Below are 20246 nucleotides of genomic sequence, written 5' to 3' on the forward strand. Positions count from 1 at the left end.
CTCACAATAAGCATAGTTACCATCTGTAGCCATAAAAAATTATTAAGGTATTATCGACTATATTCTGTATGCTGTACTTTTTATCCCTATGACTTGTTTATTTTATATCTGGAAGTTTGTACCTCTTAATCTATTTCACCCATCCTTCCACTCCCCTTTGGCAACCACCAGTTTGTCTTTTGTATTTATAATTTATATTTTGTTTGTGTTTTGAGTTCACATATATGTGAAATATATTTATATTTTATATATTTATATATATAATATATTTATATTATATATATTTTATATTATTTATATTATATATTTATATATATTTATATATATTATATATTTATAATATATATATTATTTATATATATATAATTTATATTATATATATATATATATATATCCCTGCCCGGGGTGCCTCTGACCTGCATTTGAGGGCAGCACTGAGGAATGGGGTGGCTCTTCCCAGGCCCAGTGTCCACCCTGTCCCAGGTCTATGAGCTCCTGTGGTCACTCAAGCCACTGAGGGACGTGGCCACTGGCTCTGGGACACGGCTGTCTTTGCTGGCTGCGTCCCCCTTGCTCCCTGTCCTCGTCCCGCCCACCTCTCTGAACTACTCCCTTCAGGACATGACTTCCAAGTTCCCGACAGAGCTGAAGGGTCAGGATTTGGGAACAACATGTCAGAATTTCTGGGAATTCGCCAAGAGTTCCTGAGCTGTAAATTATTCTGCATTTTCCACATCACTTCATGTGATTTAAGTAAGAATGAGAGACCCGGAGAGTAAATCCTACCATAGGCTGATGCAAAAATGTTCAGAAGTTTGTCTTTTCTTTTAAATTAACATATAATGATAAATGCATGGTTTATCTTGTTTGGAATCAGTATATTTTGACATTATGTGATTCAGTAATTGATAACATTTCACATTAATTTATACCTGATTCATATGTTCCATAATAGAAACTATTAAAAGAAACAGAGATGAACACAAAATAAATGTCAAATAGAAATCATTTAAAAAAAAAAGTGGGAGGGCGCCTGGGTGGCTCAGTGGGTTAAAGCCTCTGCCTTTGGCTCGGGTCATGATCTCAGGGTCCTGGGATCGAGCCCCGCATCGGGCTCTCTGCTCAGCAGGGAGCCTGCTCCCCTTCCCCCCACGCCTGCCTCTCTGCCTACTTGTGATCTCTGTCAAGTAAATAAATAAAATCTTTAAAAAAATTATATATATATAAATATATATATAATATATAATATAAATATATTAAATATATATTTGTATATATTTATATATATACATATAATATATTTCACATATATGTGAAATCACATGATATTTGTCTTTTTTGTTTTGCTTGTCTTATTTGACTTAGTATGATACTCTGTATATTCATGCATGTTGTCACAGATGGCAGTATTTCATTTTTATGGCTGAGTAATAGTCCATTATGGATATATGTATATATGTGTGTATATAACATTTTCTTTATCCATTCACATATCAATGGACATTTAGGTTGCTTCCCTATCTTGGCTATTGTAAATAATGGGGCAGTAAACATAGGGGTACCTATATCTTTTCAAATGTATGTTTTTGTTTTCTTGAGGTAAATACCCAGCAGTGAAACTACTAGATTATATGGTGTGAAACTACTAGATTATATGGTATTTCTGGTTTTAATTTTTGCGGAAACTCCATATCGCTTCCCATAGTGGCTCCACCCATTTCCAACAATAGTGCACAGAAGTTCCCTTTCCTCCACATCCATGCCAACCCCTGTTGTTTCTTGTCTTGTTGATACTAGCCATTATGATGGTTGTGAGATGGTTTCTCACATCCTGGTTTTGGTTCATGTTTTCCTCATGATCATTGATGTGAACATCTTTTTGTGTGTTTGTCATCCATCTATGTATCATCTATGGAAAAAATGTGTATTCAGCTCCTCTGCCTATTTTTAATCAGATTATTTGTTTTGTTTTGTTTTGTTTTTTGGTGTTGAGTTGTAGGAGTTCCTTACATGTTTTGAATTCTAACCCCTTATTGGATATATCATTTTCAGATACCTTCTTTTATTTAGTAGGTTACTTTTTGAAAAAGACTGAAAAAAACCCCACATGCCATTTATTGCATAAAGTGAATATAAAATCCAATACTATGGTATTTTACTATTTTGGAGTATGATATAAGGAGGTTTTTTTTAAACAGTAAAGAAATGCAGACTTCATAATATAGCATCCTAGGTTCAAAATTATTCTTATTTTATAAAACAAAATTAATTTTTTCACTCATTGATTCATTTGCATACCCAAATATTGTTTGCCTACTTCTAAATTTAGATTTTTTAATGAAGACATTAAATAATGTGATTAAAATAGGAATAATAGTGGCAAAAAATTAGAACTGTTTTCTGAATTATGTTCTGTTGAGTAATGATGAGTGATCACATGCTTTGGCTGAGAAGCACATAGGACTCAGAACTGACATTTTATTTATTTATTTTTTTAAATTTTTTTTATTTATTTGACAGAGAGAGAGATCACAAGTAGGCAGAGAGGCAGGCAGAGAGAGAGAGGGAAGCAGGCTCCCTTCTGAGTAGAGAGCCTGATGTGGGACTCGATCCCAGGACCCTGGGATCATGACCTGAGCCGAAGGCAGAGGCTTAACCTACTGAGCCACCCAGGTGCCCCTGACATTTCATTTTAAACACATAGGAAACTAAATTGGATTTTTCTCCCCCAAAATATCATTCTCCTTCAAGATATGAGTGACTTATGAAAGTTATTTATATGTATTACCTAACTTATTTTTCTGTGATAAGAATGTTGAATCTGTTTTGCCACTTGAAAAATTATTTTAAGACTCATTTTTAACTTTTAAGCAAAACAAAAATAGTTTGGTCCTGTAACCTGTTAAGAGCAAAGCTTCCTGCTCCTATCACAAGAGTTACTTAGGCCTCTTTGGCCCTATAAACACATTCATATAATGGGGATAATAATTATGATGCTTCTCTCAGTGGGATAAATGTAGGGATTAAATGAGTTAATGTACATCAAGAACTTAGAACAGTGCTTGGCACATTCTAAGAGCTCAATAAATGTGAGCTGTTTTATTATTTTTAGGCACTCCATCCTGATGGGCCCACTAGACTAAGTTAGCTGCAGATGAAGTAGCTAAAATGATAGATTACTTACATGGGGTGATTTAACAATATCCATCTGAACATTTAAAAAGGAAAATGTTTGCAGAATGTACTGTGCCTCAGTGTGGGCAGGGCCAGGCTGTTCTTTCGGCAAAAGTTGGGCTTCCTTGTTTGTGAAGACATGCTACACAAATAAGAGAGTTGGCTGCTAGGCCTGGCAGTTTGGGAATGCCTCCAGTCCGTTTCAATCTCTGCCATTACATTAAAATGCAAATGAAAACAAAAAAGGGTCAGGACCGGGGCCTCTTTTGTCCCTCTTCAGTCTGCACTTTGATCTCACAAATTACCGGTGTTCGATTTTGTTGTTGGCATTTAGGTGCAAGCTTTGAAGGATCAATAATATGAAACATCTGCAAAAAGATCTGCATCTTGGTCAGTAGTTTCTGGCTTTGGGATCAAAGGGTGATTTGAGATCAATTAATACCTGCAAACCTCTATTCTTTTAACAACTGTTTTCTTAATAAGAAGCAACAAAATATGGCAGAGATGAGAACATAGGAGAATTGTAATAAAAATCCTGTTTGATATTCATGGAAGATATTTAGTTTTTAGAACTCCTGCAGACTTGAGAAGAAAGCTGGCATAGCATTTTGAAAGGGTATCCAGGAGACGAATGGGCCTATAAATTTGGAGAGAGAGAGAGAGAGTTTTTCTTTTTGAATATGAGATAGATTGAAATTTTCTGCTCTAACTGTACTATACCTGGTGTTACAATTAAGACAGTTTGGCAAGGATCAGAGCATACAGCTCAGCATGGGATCAAAACTTTTCTGGCTGGAGAGTCTTATTTCTTGGGATCTTTTCCAGTTTCCAGTGGTAGATTAGTTATTTTAAATAGTAATGAACATTTTTGAGGGTACCAGACACACAGAATACCTTCCTGGCATCATCCTGTTTAATCTTTTTCCCAACCCTATGTAATAGGTACCTTTAAAAAAAAAAAAAAAGCAAACTCTGTTTTACAAATTAAATATATATGTCACACACAGATATCTCCACTAAAGCTTGGATTGAAGAACTTTTGCTTCTGTTCAGAAGTCGTAAGGGGCTGAAATATTGATGCTTGAATGCTTGAACACACATGGCAGAAATCCAAATCTTAAAATAGTGTCAGCCTTCCCATTGGAAAACAGTTCTAGAATTCACATCAGTGGACATGGAGAATCCAGGCATCTTCAAACTTTGGAAATATTATATAGGCCTGTAACATTGGTTGAAAAAACACAAATGGCAATATTAGAAATTTTTACTTCCCACCTTCTTGGAAGAAACTGATCTGGAAAAGAGAATTCCACAGTCTCTTTGTTGTGTTGAGCCTGGTGGAAGAGTTACTATCTTCCACTTAGGTCAATTAATTATCTTTCATCTGAAAAGGGTAAGTTGCTTATAACAATACTTGTGCTTAATAGGTTGGTATGTGTTCATCTGGTTTCCATTTGAGCTGTGGCTTTTATTATCTTAGCCAGGTTATTTTTTTCTGGCAGTCTTTTTCTCAACTAAGCAATGCTGTTTCCCAAACCAAAGACAGACCATTCTAGGGAAGGGCTCTCCCAAAATACAATTTGAACAGAGGTATAAATTCCTTAGACCTTTAACCTTACTGTGCAAGTAATATGCACCGGCAGCCTTTCAGAAAGCTGTATTGAAGATCAAAACAATTCTAAAGGAAAAGTAATAACTTTCATCCTGTCCAATAGATCTTTAAGAACAGGGGCAAAAGAGACAGACTTTCTCCTAATTGTATCTTTGGCCTCCAAATTAAAAATGTAAGTCATATCCTAACAAACACCCTCCTGGAGGCAGTAAGTATTAGCAGATTGTCTTGATCAATGAGTTTTTTTCTGTGTCTTTCTTTTTGGTTCAGTTAGCCATTACTTGAAACAGAGCCCTTAGAAAAGCAGCCTTCCTGGGGTGGACTTCCCAGTGAATGAACAACCCAGTGGCAGAACTAGTGACAATACTGATAGTCACATCATTTATTATTATTAAGTTAGCTGATAGAGCAGAGTACATGTATTTCATGAGTTTCTCAAGATGCGTTACAGAAATTAATACTCGGTACTTTTGAGGGTGTGATGAAAAGAGCTCTCTTACCCTGCTAGTAGAGATGGAAATTGTTACATGCTTTAAGCAAAGTAGTCTGGCAATTTCTGTCAAAAGTCTTTTAAAAATGCATTTCTTTTGTCTTATTAAATTCAGTTTCTGAAAATTTACCCTAAGGAAAAAGCAGAAAATCTATATGATGATTTAATTATGAAATCTTTTATCTTAGCATTATGTATCAGAACCCCAAATGTTCAAGGGTAGAGGGTGGTCCAGGAAACTTTTGTATGTCTTTATCATGGATATCAGGACTTCTCAGCCTCAACCCTGCTGACATTTTGGGTCAGTTGGTTTTTTTTGGTGGGGACTGTCTTGTGCAGTGTGGGTTGTTTAACACCATCTGTGGTGGCTCTTTTCACCAGATACTAGTAGTCCCCCCACCTTCTCCACCCCTCTTGTGACAACCAAAATATTTCCAGACATCGTGAGATATTCCCTGGGTGGGTGGGGGGTGCCATTGCCCCAGTTGAGAACCACTGATATATCAGGCAGATTTTCAAATAGTTTTAGATAATACTCAAGATGGAAAAATGCTGACAATATTTAAAAAAAATTTTTAAGTGCATGGTTACCACAAAAAGGGAGAAGGATACCAATAGACCATGTTAGAGGGTATTCAGTTTTCTTAATGGCAAGGGGTTGTTCTGATAGTACAAGGCAAAGTCAGAAGCTCCCACCAGAGACCTCAGAGCAGCCCATGAATAACATAGAGGCCTATAATATGCCCCCATGAGAAAGGATTCTACCAGGTGCAAAAGCTTCCTTTTTTGGTTTCAATTGAATTTCTTTTTTCCTTCATTCTACCACCTCCCCATTCTTACCCCATTTTCAGCTATTCTTATGATTTGGTTTTTCATCTGTCTCCTCATCTACTACAATAAGTAATCTCTGCGAGCATTCCTGGATGAATCAAAGTTCAGTTTCCCAGCCTTCCTCACCTTGTCCAGGCTTTAGGTCAACATGCTATTTGTCTCAACAGGTTACAGTTTATGTTCAATTTTTTTTTTTTTTAATTGTGTATAGGGGCGCCTGGGTGGCTCAGTGGGTTAAAGCCTCTGCCTTCAGCTCAGGTCGTGATCCCAGGGTCCTGGGATCGAGCCCTGCACCAGGCTCTCTGCTCGGCAGGGAGCCTGCTTCCCCCTCTCTCTCTGCCTGCCTGTCTTTCTACTTGTGATCTCTGTCAAATAAATAAATAAAATCTTAAAAAAAACTAAAATAAAATTGTGTATAGAAATATATCATATTTCAAAAATTATTTCTTAGAGATAAATTTTATGTGTTTAAAAATTGAATAGTTCCCTATTTTTAATGTCTATTATTGAAAATATTTTCTAAAAGTGAAAAATAAGTTATTTAAATCACAAACCCTAGGAAAAAGAATTAAATTGATTTCCAATATCTTGGACATTTTTAAATATATTAACCATATTAGTAGGAAGAATATGTAAATGAAGTTGGTCCGGGTAAGCTGTTTTCAGATGCTGTTCAGATCTGGGGGGAAATGAGTTATATTACTTCTCGGGCAGCTTGGAAACATGCTATAGTATTTTTAAAAAAGAAAAAGAGGACTATATGGATATCCCCATCCTTGCTCTTCCAAAATAAGTCTCCTGCCATGCTAGATAAGGAATGAAATTAAAAATTTCAAGATTTGAAATTCATTTTCTATAAATTATTTTAGCCCATGGGAAGCTTACTCTTGATGTTCAAACTAAATGTATTTTGGCCTTCCCCTTGTGCCACTCAGAAAGTGTAGAAACCTTTGAAGGGCTGAAAATCTCTAATGATTTTATCAGGAAAGGAAATGTTACCATAGGAAAGAGAATCTTTCTTGTATTTTGGTATCTATGGGAGGAGAGGGGGACATGAAGCTGTGTTGTCCCCACACACTCTGATTAGAACTTCTCATTGAGAAATTTAAGAGAACTCACTTGTAGTGCATGAAAAAAGTGAGAAGGATTTTGAGAAAGTCCTTGGGGGCCTTGGGGAGTGGGGAGGAGACAAAGGAGAGAGGAAAAGGAGTCATGGGTTGGGTGCAGGGCAAGAAGCCAAGTCCTAAGACATGCGTGAGTAGCACATGGAGATTTTGCAATGGATTTTTAGGGGAAACTTTTTGATTTTTAATTTTTGATAGCTTAACTATGTAAGGAAATACCAGGAGTGATGCTCAAAATCCTCCCCAACCTTTTAGGATAGGCCCAGCACTGACCCTGGGCTTACCCCCAGTGGGCTGAAATGGCAGACTAGCAGCTCAGGTGCAATATCCCTGTACCGGAAGTGGTCATAAAAGATGGCTACACACTCAACCTTGTCTTAGGGACCCAGCTTACTATGGTGGCCTTCAGCGAGAGGTGAGCAGAGATAGGAGGCATGAGATGGACAGGAGAGGACAGCAGTAGTGAGACGTCCTGCCAATCGAACGAAGAGGATATTCAGTCTTTAACAATCACGGGAGTATGGAAGTGGAGGTGGTGCTCACTGTAGGTTGGAGCCAGCTTGGGAGATTTTCTCATAGGATCCACTGAGGTTCTAAATGACCCTTTGCAAAGTCACGCAGACAGGAAAGGAAGCAGACAGAGTTAGCCCTGTACTGGTGGAGCACGTGGACATCAAGGACTTGGAAAGGCACATGCCAGCTGACTGACAGGTTCTCAAGGGAGGAGCAGGACCAAAGAGTGTGAAGAGAGAGACCAAAATCAAAACCTGACAGAAGATCTTCCAGGCCAAGAGGCCCCTTCTAAACAAAGAAGCCAGGGATTCTAAGCCAGCTTTACAGAGCATCCTCATTTTAAATGTGACTCAAACCAGAAGGATTCTTACGGTTTACCCATGGATGCAAGAGGTGTCTCCAAAGAGGGAGCAGAAGAGGCAGCCTCCATACCCAAAACACCTGTGGAGAAAGCAAGGCAGGACTCCATTACCACAGGTGGACCACTGCCACGGCAATGGGGAAGGAGGTGCCAAGGGCCCTTTGAGCCACTGAGAACAGCAACAGCCCATAGCATGCCAGTCGCAAATGGCACCCCACCTGTCTGCCCAGCCAGCTGTGAACTCTGTGTCTACAAATGGCTCCCTCACCAGCCTGCTCCTACCATGTTCTGGCAGTCTCTGTTGGAAAACTCTTCTTCACCCTTAGGGAAACATGCCTCTCTGTAGTTTCTGCATACTGAGTTCACTTCATGAAATCTGAAGTCAGTTATCAATCTCAGTGTCCCCTGCCTTTCCCCCTGGGACCTGCTTAAACTTCACTGGCTTGAACGGTCTTTTTTTTTTTTAACTGTGCTTCTTAGGACAACCGTTCCCTGTAGTATCTATCAGCCTCTGAGCGCACCTGGATTGTGAGCTTTCCTCCTGGTGTGACCCCAGCAATGGCTCGGGCTCTAGCCCACAGCTCACCAGCAGGGAGTACAGTGGCTGTGGTTTTCTGTGGTCTGGATGTCCTCTGTCTGGGGTGTGGCATGAAGTCAGGTCTGACTCTAGAAGGGCTTGTCTGCCCTGGTCGGGGCACACAGGTGACTGGAGCGGCTCCAAGGTTCCTGATGATGGAGGACTCCCTTTGTGGCCAACAGGAGTGTTGTGTGGTGACAGGGTGACAGATTCCTTGTCCCTAAGAATCTCACGTTGCTCTGTGGGGGTAGAGGACACCTACCAGGTGCACACACACTCTGGAAAGGGAAGTGAGCTGAGTCCTAATTCCGAGACAAATCTGCTTTTGGGGAGGAGCACAAGGAAGAATGAACAAAGGAAAAAAGCTTCAGGAAAATGACTTCAAAAGTAGAATTTTGAAAGTTTTTGGGGGGAAGTTTTGGAAACAGATCAGTGTGGTAGAAAACATTTCCCCTTCGGAGACAGGAGGAGGAGGAAAGAAGGCTGTTGGGCTGGCTCGGGGCTTGCTGGTAATCTGAGGAGAGCAGTTTCTGTAGATGGGCGGAGGCTGTGTGTCTGGGGGCCCCTTGAAAGGGGACCCCCAGTGGCTCAGGAAGATTGACAGGAAATGTACCTAGCAGCTCCCTAAGGAGCTAGCAGTGCAAGGTAGTGTGTCTGTGTGATGTGTCTGTCTGTTCGTGTGTGTGGCCTGTAGAGCACAGACCGCTCTGATCAGCTCCCTCTGAATTCCTGTGAAGTAGCTAAAATCTACTGCTGTACAAACACACATATGAACAGAGGACTTAGCTTCCATCATCTTTTTTCCTCTCTTGAATGCTCTGTGCATAGTATAGTTTGATGTCCATGTGGCTAGGGGTAGTGTGCTTAGAATTATTTCAAAAGGGAGAAAGTCAAAAAATTTCCAATTGATGACAGGTGTGCTATAATGGATGTAGAGTGTTGGATTTGAAGAAGAATATTCCATTTGCTTATATTTCCTTTTTTTTAACATCTTAATTTTATTTTATTTTTTTCTGTGTTCCAAGCTTCATTGTTTATGCACCACACCCAGTACTCCATGTAATTCATGCCCTCCTTAGTACCCACCACCAGGCTCACCCATCCCCCCACCCCCTCCTGTCCAAAACCTTCAGTTTGTTTCTCAGAGTCCACAGTCTCTCATGGTTCATCTTCGCCTTTGAGCAAGGAAACAGCTTTTTTGCTTCCAATGTAGTCCTGTCAATTCAGTCAAATCTCAAATTCTCAAGTTCTTAATGATTTCTTTTAATATTGGGAACCCCTAATGTAGGTAAATCTAAAATAGTAATCGTTAGGACTTTTTGTGTAGCGAAAGTTTGTTCATTTGTGTCAAAGGTGAGGTTAGGAGAATAGAATTCTACAGAAGTTGCAGTTGCAAGTAAACGGTTTTAAAGAACATAAAATCAGTTCAATTGAGTAATACAAATTCAATTTAAATAATATGAATTCATTGATTAATTTTAAATAACATGTTTTTGTTATTTTTAATAATTGTATTGTTAATTTCAAATAATTGTTATTATTAATTTCAAATAATATGAACTCAACTCAATGTGCCTGGTTTTAGAACTGTTCACACTCTGGTTCTGACACTTACTAGGCAAGAACCTACAAGTTCCCCCACTTGCAAAGTGGAAAAAAATACCTACTCACAGAACATTTGTGAATGCTAAGCTGGAAAAGTTTCTGGCACATAAATGCTCAAAACGTGTTACCTTTTGCCATTTTCTAAAAGCAAAACATCTTTCAGCTTTTTTGGGAACAGAGACTAGAAGAAAAATTTGATTTAGGGAGTTTTTACAGAGGTTTTTAAAAACCACAACATCGTGTTATTCTTGGCCAAAGATAACTTAAAGTAGTGAAAAATAGGTCATAGGGCTTTAAATTAATATGTTAGTATCCATTATTATCCATTATTAATATGTTAGTATCCATTCCTAATTATGTTCTGCACAGGTTAATATTAGTGCTGGTTTATCACGTTTGGGTACTCAGTAGTGGGGTACCATTCTTTGAAGGTGCCTGGACGTGGCCTAAAGACACACTGATGGTGAGGACAAGCTGGCAAAGCATGAGAAATTTATTCAAGTTATTGTCCAGAAGATTTATCCATTCCTCCAGAAAGTGCCAGCATCCTGTTCCTTCTTTTCTACTCCCTAACCACCTTCCTCCCAGCACCTTGCTTTTACCCTATCGTTGCTGTGATAAGAGACCTTCCCCAAAAATGGAGCCTATCATAAAATTTAACTCCTGACCTGTCATTCCAGTTCCTTCACACACCTGTGCGGTCTGTTGCAGAAATTTGGTCTGTGCTTCTCCGATCAAATAGAATTATCCTTTATTCAGAGTGTCGTTCTCCATGGACAATGTACGTTATGAGACTTAATGTTGTTTAGCATTTAGAATCATTCTTTCTTCTTAAATTAGGAGTAAGAATCAGCAGAAACTGCCACGCTATGGCAGTCCCAACATAATTCCCCAGAGTCTGTCTATAAGGATAGTATTTTTGGTAGTTGGGTAAAATTACATAAGTAATGCTGCATACCAATTAGTTGTATTAAAATATATATTACGCACAGCTTTGTACTTGGCTTAAAAAGTTTCCTTGACAACATCATTTAACTTCTTACTGTTCTTTTCATGTTTCTCGTATAAATATCTAATATGTTTTTGTTCAAAACATCAATTAGGGTTCAGTGTAATCTTTATTAATACAGATCTGTTATTACAAGAAGACTGCTGAGCTATGATAATTTGCACAGCAGGAACAATAAAATATCTTCTTTCTTCTTGGGTCTATCCCAGAATGCTTGGCTTTTCTGTTCTTTCACAGAGTACACCAAAGCCTTCCATGATCCCTTTTACAATCAGGATGAGATCTTGAAAGCATTCTTATAAGCAAAAGCCACATTTTCTTCAAAGGTAAACAAAATGGAAGGGTCCCAAATTGCAGATAGATTCAAACAAGACACATGCATGTGACAGAGCTCCAATTTAATCTTTCACTCTCTCTCTTCGTGTAGCCAGAACTCCCCACTTCCTGCGGATTCAGAATGTGGAAGTCAACGCAGGCCAGTTTGCCACCTTCCAGTGCAGTGCCATCGGCCGGACCGTGGCGGGTGACAGGCTGTGGTTGCAGGTACAGTAACTCACCATCACCGACCGGTTCAGGGAGAGTCGAGAGGCAGGAGGGCACGACCCCTGTTGAGGGGTCCAGGGAACCGGGTCAGGATTGGGTTGTTGATGGACGACTGAAGATGTGACTTGTCTCTGTTCCTTCCTTCTTTATTGATAAGTTGTGAGATACCTAAATGTTCTAGATAATGCCTAGTGTTCTTCACAGACCTTTTGTTTTTCCCTTTGAATTTCTGTTTTTTCCCATTGCTTCTGCTGAGCCATCTTGCTTTGAAGATATGGTTGTCAAATTACTTTTAGAGCAAGATATTAAAGTATCAAATATAGAGCGCTCCGCTACTCTTCTTCTTGAGAACTGTCCAGAGTCGAACACGTACAAACACACACACATAGATCTTTTTGTAATTTGAATTCCCAACAAGAAAAAAAAGCCTCAACTTAGAAATTAACAACACATCTTTTGAGTATTTAAGTGGACATTTTTAGTGTAATCATAATTTGTGTGTCTTCTTTTTTTTAATTTAATTTAATTTTGTGTGTGTGTGTGTGTGTGTGTGTTCCAAAATTCATTGTTTACGCACCACACCCAGTGCTCCATGCAATACATGCCCTCCTTAATACCTACCACCAGGCTCACCCAACCCCCTACCCCCCTCCCCTCCAAAACCCTCAGTTTGTTTCTCAGAGTCCATGATCTTTCAAATTCCATATGTATTTTGCATGGCGAATAGTGTCATGGACATAGCCACGGTTGCCAGAATTCTGAGAGAATGAGTGGGATTCAGACCTCTCCTCTCTACCTGGAAGGCCTCCCGCTGCTGTAGGCTCTGTGTTTCATCTCCCCTTCCCATGGCATTCTCCGATTTCATTCTTATTTCTTCCTTTTATGTATTGATATGCAGGACGCTCATTCTTTACTGAGACTAGTGTTGATTTCCACCTATCCCTCTTTCCTTGTAAGCCTTGTTTTAGTTTGGTTAATTCTATATTTATTTTAGTTTGCTACTGAGCTGCCCCATGACTTTACACCTTTGTGTTTCTGTTCCATTCCCCCATGACTGCAGCTTCACGCACGCTGACCTGTCCTCTGCCTCTCACCTCTCCACCTCCTATCGTCCCTCCTCTTCTGCACTGTCATGGGGACTGTGACGTGTCACAGTTGCGTGACACTCTGTAACTATGAAACTTCTCTTGCCTTTTCATCATCACAACTGAAATAAAAGGCTGTTTTTATTTCTCCACTTCTCGGGCACATGGAAGATGGTCTAATGTGCTGTCCCAAGATTAGGCAATAATATGTTGACAGCTGGGGAGTACATTCTGAAAGAGGATTCTTAAAATATTCTTGGACCCACTTGCACAATTCCTCACCCTTCTACCTTGACGTCAGTGTTTTCTCATCTCCTGGTGTCCCTGTGAGAAGATCCACTGGCCAGGAAGGAGGAAGGTATGCAGAGGACCAAGACCGCAGGCACCAAATTCATCTTAACTATTTCTCATTCTCCAAAAGTTTTACACTCGCTACTGTAAGAGATTTTGTAGCCCGCGGCTGCTGTGCTCAATCCTGATCTTTGGTGTTTGATTTTGTTTTTTCTTTTGTATCCCACTTCCCAGTTGTTTTAGAATCTTGATATGAGAGACCGAAAATTATTTTCTTCGTTAGTGGTTGTTTGGTATTTAACTTGATCAAGATGGGTTGTGTATGGTAATTGATGAGACAGGCATTTTTAATGGATATTTTCCACAATGCATTAGCTACCTTTTAAAAATAACACTTTCCTGTCATTTTTGATTTATCTCCAGAATCTTAGATTTTCATGGAAAATAGTTTTGGGCTTCTGATATTTGTGTTAATGTTACTTCAGAAACACAATATAAAGTCTAAACTTTTGCCTTAGCCGAGTCTTAGATACTCCCAAGAATTTATAGGCAAGTTAGGGTTACAATTTGATCTTTTTGTTTTTACAAATATCCTGGGCTTGGGATGCTCCTGGTTCAACTTAGCATCACCTTGGGTATTGGCGATCTTTAACTACTTCCTGCTATAAAGGAGAAGACTTTGTTTTAAAGAGAATCTGTATCTAAAGCTAATGATTTAGCTATGTTAGCTAATTGAATTTAAATTAAAAAATATAAAACAATAAAAAAATAAAGAGAATCTGCCATGTCATAGGGAGAAAGCTAGCTGTTGTTTTGAAAAACAGGTCTAAATGCAAAGTCTGAGCCTTCACTCCACTAGAATCACTTGCAGGGTGGGGGTGGGGGGGTTAAAAAATGCCTGGTCTACACCAGGATTCTGATTTAATGGGTCTGTGTCAGGGCCCCACATTCAGGGCTCCCCAGGGGACTCCAGGGTGTGCTCAAGGTTGACAATTATTGGGCTCAAGCAGAGCCCAATGCATGTCCCAAGTCAGGAAAGAAAAAGGCAAAACCCAAGGTACAAAGGTAGCTGTATTCACTAGCCTTGATGGGACTATCACATTGAATTTCCCACACCCCTGAGCTCTCTTGCTTTTGTTCTATTACATTTGATCATTAGTGTTGACAAAATTGTTTTTACAGTCCATCCATTAATGCCTTTTTTGTCTATTACCCAATCTTGTCTTGCCCTTCTTGGTATCGATGACTGCCTATTACCCTGCAGTTGTCCTCATGGTCATATCCTGAAGGGGATGATCAAATCAGAGATGTCGTGACTTTGAAATTCTAAGTGAAACTTCGTTTGTCCTGGACCTGGCGTGCCCTGTGTGAATCTCTGTGATGTTAGAATAATTTTACTGTTAAATGATTTATTTCCTCTGGTTGGATAAGCATCCTGTGGGGAAATGTTTATTTTATTAATAGCTAATGAAATAAGACTAGTGTCCTTCACTTGCAAGAATGGTTTCTATTAAACTGTGTTTGTGCAAAGTGACTTCCAGTTGAGTGAGGATTTGTGGCAGGTGATGGTTTCATAGAGCCCTCTGCTCTGGGCCTCTCGCCCTTGCCCTGGCCTTTGCCTGAGGTCATCCTTTAGAAGTTGTGGGGAAAAACAAACCTGGAATCATGGTGCAGGATCTTTTGAGTGTAGCGGTATAAATATGGGCATTTCGTCATTCCTTTAATGCTATCACAGTTCCAAAAATGCTTATCTGCTGCCTACAAAGTCACTTGCGTCCTCAAAGTAATTCTGAGATCCAGGCAGAAAAATGAATGGGAAAAATGTTTTTAGGCTTTTATTCTCAGTACTAAGTCAAGATTTAGAAATTAATAATGCATTTTTATTTAGGGAAACATTGATGCTTTGGAGTATCATCGTTTATAATAATGTGTGTTACTTGTATGACCATATTTTGAGTTCTGCTGTAGGCATTTGCTCAGTTTCATGGGTATATCCCATGGTCGTACCCTTCCTTTATAGATCAGTTTGAGGTGCAGGATTGCTCAGGGTCACGGAGGTAAATGGCATAGCGGGGAATAGTACACCCATATTTTCTTTACTTAACTATTGCTTGATTCCACTATCCTAAGACATCTTCCCATATTCCAAATCTAGATGAATAGGTAATATGTACTTACCACTCTGTTGGAAGAATTTGGATGTGACTGACATTGCATGATTAACCTCAAGGAGCCATCATAACCAAAAAAGAAAAAAAAATGTCTATATGTATTACATGTCCATACCGATCCACCTCTACAAAAATGGCCAGCGGTTCCGTTGTTTAAAATATAGATTAAATATGATCGCTGTCAGAGCCTTTCACAAAAACATAGCACATATAAATCTGATGATGACACTAATGAAGAAATGTTTATGATTAACAGATGTGTCCCATCTGCTTACATTTTTCCCATCTCATCTGTGGGCTACAGGTTATTGTCAACATAGAATTGGTTTTTCTAGAATACAAAACAACAGAGTGAAACACAGTTCATGAGCATCCATTAGTACAGCAGCAAAGGACTTAAAACACCTTCCAGACAATGTATAGTAGGAAGACTGCGTCTACAAAATGGTTTTCTCTTTGTAGCATGAAAGTGGCATGCAGTGTGTTTGTTGAGATACTTGGCTCTGTGCTATCAGATACCTGGTCTCAGCAGGGACTGTCACTGTGGGATACACTCAAATGAAATGTATGTGTAAAATCATTCAAGTACACAAAACACGACAGTATTGCCTGTTATTATCAACTTTCTGATCACTGTGGAGCCTACATTTTTAAAATATCTTAGAGTATGTAATAAGATATAGAGAAGAGAAAATGGAATTTTAGGTGTCCTTCTTTTCATACTGATGGGCAATTTCTGAGTTAGATGTATTTTTACACAGTCCTAAATGCCCCTTAAGCCATGTATGGTCACATTAATATTACTGTTGTACTTTCTGAAGCATTTTAAATTTTATTTTCCTACATACACTTGTTTCCCCTAAGAATTAATATTTATAATACCAGTTTTAACTTTTCAATAAATAAAGATGGTCACCAAAGCTAGTATTGATGGTCATAAATCTGAAGATGGCTTGTGCACATTGTTTTCTAGGAAACATGGGCCACCTTGCCCTCTTCCCCTACATCTGTGTAGTTTGGGCATTTTTCTAACTTCTGCTGTTTAATTCATTTTTGATCATTGTGGAGGCTCCTCCCAATTCCTTCGTCTTCTTCCTTGGTGTCTTGGTTGGTTTGGACTGCTATAACAAACCACCATGGGCTGTGTGGCTTAAACAATTTATAGAGACTGAAGTCCAAGGTCAGGGTACCATCATGGTGAAGTTTTCAGTGCTGACTAGCTCCCTGGTTTATGGACAGCCTTCTTACTGCATCCCTGCATGCAGAGAGAGAGTTCTGGGCTAGGCATCCCCTTATAAGGATGCCAATTGCATCAAGAGGGATTCAGTCTGATGACCTCCTCTAAGCCTAATCACCTCCCAAAGGCCCCACCTCGATACCGTCACACTGGAGATTAGGTTCAATCATACGAATTTGGGAGAGACCCAAACATTCAGTCTACGGCATTTGGCTACCATCTCAAACTCGGAAGTGGGTGGGAGATGAAAGTGGTTCAGCCTCCAGGACAAATGGCAGAAATCAGGGGGGCAGTAGAGATGCCTTTTGAACAGTAGATGAATGGCAGCTTTGACCAAGCCAGGAACTGGCATGAGCAAGTTGGGTGAATAGGAGTTGGCCAAGGAAACCTGGAAAACAGTGATTTTCTCTCTACAGATCTTGAGACCCCTATCATTTTTCAATAGCTTATTTTCTAGAATCATAGAATTGTGTAATATCTGAATGTGGAATAGTCTTCAAATCAAATTTTATTCAAGAGAAAGTGAAAGCCCAGAAAAGGTAGGAAACTTTAACACAATCGTATATTATGTATTTAATTATGATATGTATTAAATACAGTTTAGTTTGCTAGTGAAAGTCAATTATAAATATGTATTTACAAATAAGTAAATTTTGCCACGTGGACATTTTTCTTCATTGAGTACTTGTCTTTTAATCAAATATGCTTAGATTTACTATGAAAATAGCTGTGTTAATTTCAGAACCATCGTAGTACAATATCATTGAGTTTTACTTTTTTAGCAAACAGGGCGTAGTGTTCATTAGAAGTAAGGCACCAGAATAACATTTTTAAATGATTTCAGAACATGCATCTGTTCATAGAAATAGAAAAAGAAATCAGATGGTGTTACTATGAAGTACTCTATTAAAAATACTGTTGCAGTGTAGCAGCTAGAATAGTACCTATAACATAACAAATACTCAGTAAATGCCTACTCCTGGCACTTCCCTTACTGACTGCCTGAACAAATCATGTGTCTCCTCCAGGTGAGTCTCAAAGGCTGGCACAAGAAACAGACACAGAATCTGTCTTTCTGGGATGCTGGTTTTATGGCTATGGTTCATCTCCAAGGGATGGTTTTGATGAGAGAAGGGATACATAGAACCTAGTGATGTCCCTTTTGCTATTTCAGAGTATGCAGCAAATATCACACAGAGTTAGAATAGTTTTGGAAGCAAATGTGGTTAGTATGTCATCTCTTTAAAACTTTCATTTCTTATACCTTTCCCCTAGGTATTTTTTCCCCCTCTGTTGTAAAATTTTGTCTTATAATTCACCCCGTAGAAAAAAATTCTTGCCACAGGACTTCAGTGAAAGGTAATAAAAATGCACCTCTCAAGGACAATATGTTTGTGTCCTCACTATGACAGCAGACCTGTGTCATAGTAATTGATAGATGAACCCACCTCACTTTTTTGGTATGGAATGTAATTCAGTATGAGCTCTTGAATTGGGTAGACTGATTTTCTAAGAATAATGTTCACTTAGGATTAAAACTTTTGTAGTTGTTGGCCTAGAGATTTTTTTTTTCTTTTGAGAGTTTGATATGTAATTCCACTTCACTGGATCTGAGTTACCCAATTGTGAAAACAGTATTTTTCACCAGTGTAATACATTTCTCATATTTCTTTTCTGAGTTAGATTTTTAGTCCTTTGTGGAACTTTTTTGAGAGAGAAAAAGGAAAATCTTCAGATTTTTATAACTTAAAATGGTTTTCATAAATAGGTCGTCTGGCCTGCTATAGAATCTGATTTATGAATGAATAAATTATAAATTATATTGCCAGTATTTATATCACTGACTTCAACAGATGTGTTTGAAATAAAAGAAAATTACAACTCCATTTACTGAGCACTGCTGTGTGCTAGATACTCTGCTAGGCTGTGTCTGGGCATTTTTTTCTCTGAACTGATCCATAGGAACAATCTCCTATATGCCAGCAGAAGAAGAAACAGGCTTGGGAAGTTTCAGTAATTGCCAGTAACAAGACTGAAAATTTGAGCCATGCCATGTAACTCCAGAATGTACATCCTTAACTATAATGCCTCTTGCATAGTACAAAGACCCAGACATTTCCTTGTGGATTCATAAACACCATGTGGTAATTTACATGATAGCTTTTATCAGAATTTAAAATTAAAATTCTATTCATGTGTGTGGATGTTGCCTTGGCTTTTTTGTTAGGGAATGTATGTGTTTGGTCAACCTTTCTTGGTGGCTTTTAGTTTCCTTTATAGATTATGAGGGGAAAAAGCAGAACTGTATATCAGACCAATTTTGCTATTATGTATAAAAGCCATAAAATGATTTGAAAAGAAGTAAAATTATGGTTCCCTTGGCAAGTTTAACTTGGGTATTTTATACCATATATATTAAAGCATAAATTTAACATCACTTACCATCGTAGAAAATACCAGGAATGCACAAAGAGGACTGTCTTCAGTTGCTATAGGAACCATTTGCTCCTTAAAACTTTGAGTGGTTGAAATTACATCCATTATTGTTTTAGTCAGTTGAATATCCATTTATATGTATATATATATATGCATATATATATATATGTATATATAATGCAATATGCACATTCAGACTGAAACCACCAAAAGCCTTCAAAGCATATACTGTATGTTTTAATTTAGTGTGAGTTTGGATTAGTTTAATTTAAAGGTAAAGATGCATTTTACATTAGTGAAACAATATAACTTACCATGGGAGATTCCAGGAGGCATTAATTAATAAATTTTATTTTGTGATATGACCTAACTCAGTCCAAAAAGACATAAATCGCTGGTGCTTCGAGAAGGATGCCCCAGAAAAAGTTGGAGCAGCAGCTGGAGAGCACTGTCCTCAGCAGCAATCTAAAGGTCTCCGGGCCAGAATGGGAAATGGTACTTGAAATGATGGGTCAAGATGGTTCAGTTCCGAGAGCAGAAGAGAAAGGCATCAGCTTGTCCTCTAAGGGCTGCTTACTTTGAGGCCAAGAGCCATAAATCCTGTGAAAGCAATTTTTTCTTTCTTTCTTTCTTTCTTTCTTTTTTCTTTCTTTCTTTCTTTTTTTTTTTTTTTTTTTTTTGCAGCTTTTCTCAAGTGGTTCATTTGTTTCTCTTGGCTCCAAGAATCCATAGCTGTGTCACGAGAAGAGAAGGCAGAGGTGGCTGTGCTCTGGAATTTCTGTGATTGAGGGCTGAGAATATGAACACTCTGTCTTTCTATCTCCTTTTACTGAGCCAGGCCTAGGACTGAGGTTCCTGGAAGGTTTGGACACTATTAGGATCTCTAGTTTTTTGTTTGGTTTTGTTTTGGTTTTGCTTTTGTTTTCTTCTTCTGTCTCTTTTTTTTTGGAAGGAGAGAAAAAATGAAAATGTCTTTTAGGTGGGCAGTTTCTGTACAGACCTCTGGTGGTAGTCCTAGAAGGTTTTCAGTTTATGTACAGACCTCTGGTGGCAGTCCTAGAAGGTTTTCAGTTTCATCATCAGGCATCATGTACAGAGAAAGGAAAGAGAGAAGTTTACCTAAGTCCTTCTTTGAGATGGAAAGAAAATTTGGCAATTTCTGATGGGTTTTAATTTTTAAAATGTCT

The 20246-nt window shown here is 38.6% G+C and overlaps 1 protein-coding gene across 1 annotated transcript in view; it reads left to right on the forward strand.

Moving 5' to 3' along the window:
* PTPRM (protein tyrosine phosphatase receptor type M) overlaps window positions 1–20246 on the forward strand; it is a 777217-nt gene that overhangs the window by 333552 nt on the left and 423419 nt on the right. The window contains 1 exon segment of the mRNA XM_080821527.1: window positions 11724–11839. Within this exon segment, the coding sequence (XP_080677653.1) occupies window positions 11724–11839 (116 nt within the window).

Source organism: Martes martes, assembly GCF_963455335.1.
Source record: "Martes martes genome assembly, chromosome: 13".
Classification (NCBI taxonomy): domain Eukaryota; kingdom Metazoa; phylum Chordata; class Mammalia; order Carnivora; family Mustelidae; genus Martes; species Martes martes.